General features: G+C 32.6%; 1 protein-coding gene across 1 annotated transcript; it reads left to right on the forward strand.

The window, feature by feature from the left end:
- Positions 1–298: 298 nt before the first annotated feature.
- LOC142108317 (olfactory receptor 6N1-like) lies at positions 299–1,234 on the forward strand. The gene has a single exon (XM_075191951.1). It carries the CDS (start codon positions 299–301, stop codon positions 1,232–1,234), a length of 936 nt encoding a protein of 311 aa, XP_075048052.1.
- Positions 1,235–1,972: the final 738 nt, after the last annotated feature.

Raw genomic sequence — 1,972 nt, forward strand, 5'->3', positions numbered from 1 at the left:
CGCCATAAATCATATAATATATATATATATATATTTTATATTTCATATTATATTTTATATTTATGTTTCATATATTATATTTCATATAATGTATTTTAAATGAAAGCGCTACTAGTAAAATTCCATTTTCTTAACAAATAATAAAACATCTTCTAAAATATAATATATTTTATATAAAAAAAGATTTGCGTTTAGTTAGATAACAAAAAGGTACGTACAATTATGACTAATTAATATCTATTCTTTACATACTAATTTTGGAACCTGATCTTTTTTCTCATAGGTATCTGTCAGCAAAATGATGGAAACAAACAAAACTGTTGTTAAAGAATTTATGTTATTGGCTTTTGCTGATTTACACCAGTTTCAGAATTTACTTTTCGTTATTTTTCTGCTGACCTACATTACATGTGTCATGGGGAACGTTACTATAATTGTTCTTGTCAGAACAGAACCTTCTCTTCATACTACAATGTATTTTTTTATTAGTGTATTCTCTATTTTAGAAATTATGTTTGTGTCTGTCACTGTCCCCAGACTTTTATCCAATCTAATCGCAGCTAATAATATTATATCTTTCAATGGATGTTTTACCCAAATGTACATCTTTGACTCCTTAGGTGTAACTGAATGTTATCTTCTCCTAGTAATGGTCTTTGACCGACACCTGGCTATTAACAATCCTTTACACTACCCAGCTATAATGACACATGATTTATGTATTGAGTTGTCTGTTTTACCATGGATCATGGGATTTGCTTTTATTTTAATCCCCACCATCATCACAGCACGTTTGGATTTCTGTGGCCCTAATATGATCGACCACTTCTTCTGTGACTTTGCTCCTCTACAGAACTTAGCATGTTCAGATCCCTTCATTAGCATTATATGTACAAGCACAAGTGCAATATTAATTACTATTTTTACTTTAATTATAATCATAGGATTCTATGTCAATATAATAATCACTGTTTCAAAGATCAAGAGTGAGGAGGGAAAACAGAAAGCCTTTTCTACATGTACATCTCATCTCATTGTAACCAGCCTATATTATGGTGCAGGCATCATTGTGTACGTCAAACCTAAGGGAAGCCATTATGACAAGTATCTTGCTATTATGTACACAGCATTCACACCTATGATTAACCCTTTTATTTATACCTTTAGAAACAGGGATGTGAAAAATGCTTTCAGGAATTCAATAAACCGTCTTATAAAACAAGGGTCCTTGTAAAAAGATGTTCAAATTAAATAGGCTTTTTACATTTCCTTATAGCTAGTGTATGTTTTCTATAGAATAATTTGCCACATAAAAACTGTCTTTTTTAAGACACCTCTAAACCAAGCGCATGCCATGTGTAACTACGTCCATCTCTAAATAAGGCACTCAAATATTCAGCATAAGCCGCATTTCTGAGACAACCTACTGATCAGTTTATCTCACACTTATAGTATTTTACTTGTGTATGTATTCCTGCATTTGTAATGGATTCCCATCCAATGCACCCTGTTGCTAATTGTGAACTGTAGTGCTGCATAAAGCTGGGTACACACTAACGCAATAATACTTTAAATGCGATTTCTGTTTCGATTTTACCAATTGCTGAAAGTCCCAATGATAATTCATGTATAAACATCTCCATTTTTTACCTTCAGAACTGTGATCTCCATGTGTCATAACCATCTGCTGAAAAGATTGTGACTCTGTACACTCTATATAGATCCGTCTACACTGCTGGTTGTGAGTGCATACACACTTCCACATTTGCCTGACAATGTTAAATTGCTGATCTTGATTTTTAGGAAGTTTAAAAACCCAACTCAAACAATACAATGTGCATTGCTATGATAAAACAGGATCGTGGGAGCACACACACTAATGTAACATCTGACATAATGGTTGTTTACTGTGTGTGATGCACAATAATTACATTAGTGTGTACCCAGATTTAGTAAAGTTTTCCCACACAAT

Source organism: Mixophyes fleayi, chromosome 12, assembly GCF_038048845.1.
Source record: "Mixophyes fleayi isolate aMixFle1 chromosome 12, aMixFle1.hap1, whole genome shotgun sequence".
In the NCBI taxonomy this organism is placed as follows: domain Eukaryota; kingdom Metazoa; phylum Chordata; class Amphibia; order Anura; family Limnodynastidae; genus Mixophyes; species Mixophyes fleayi.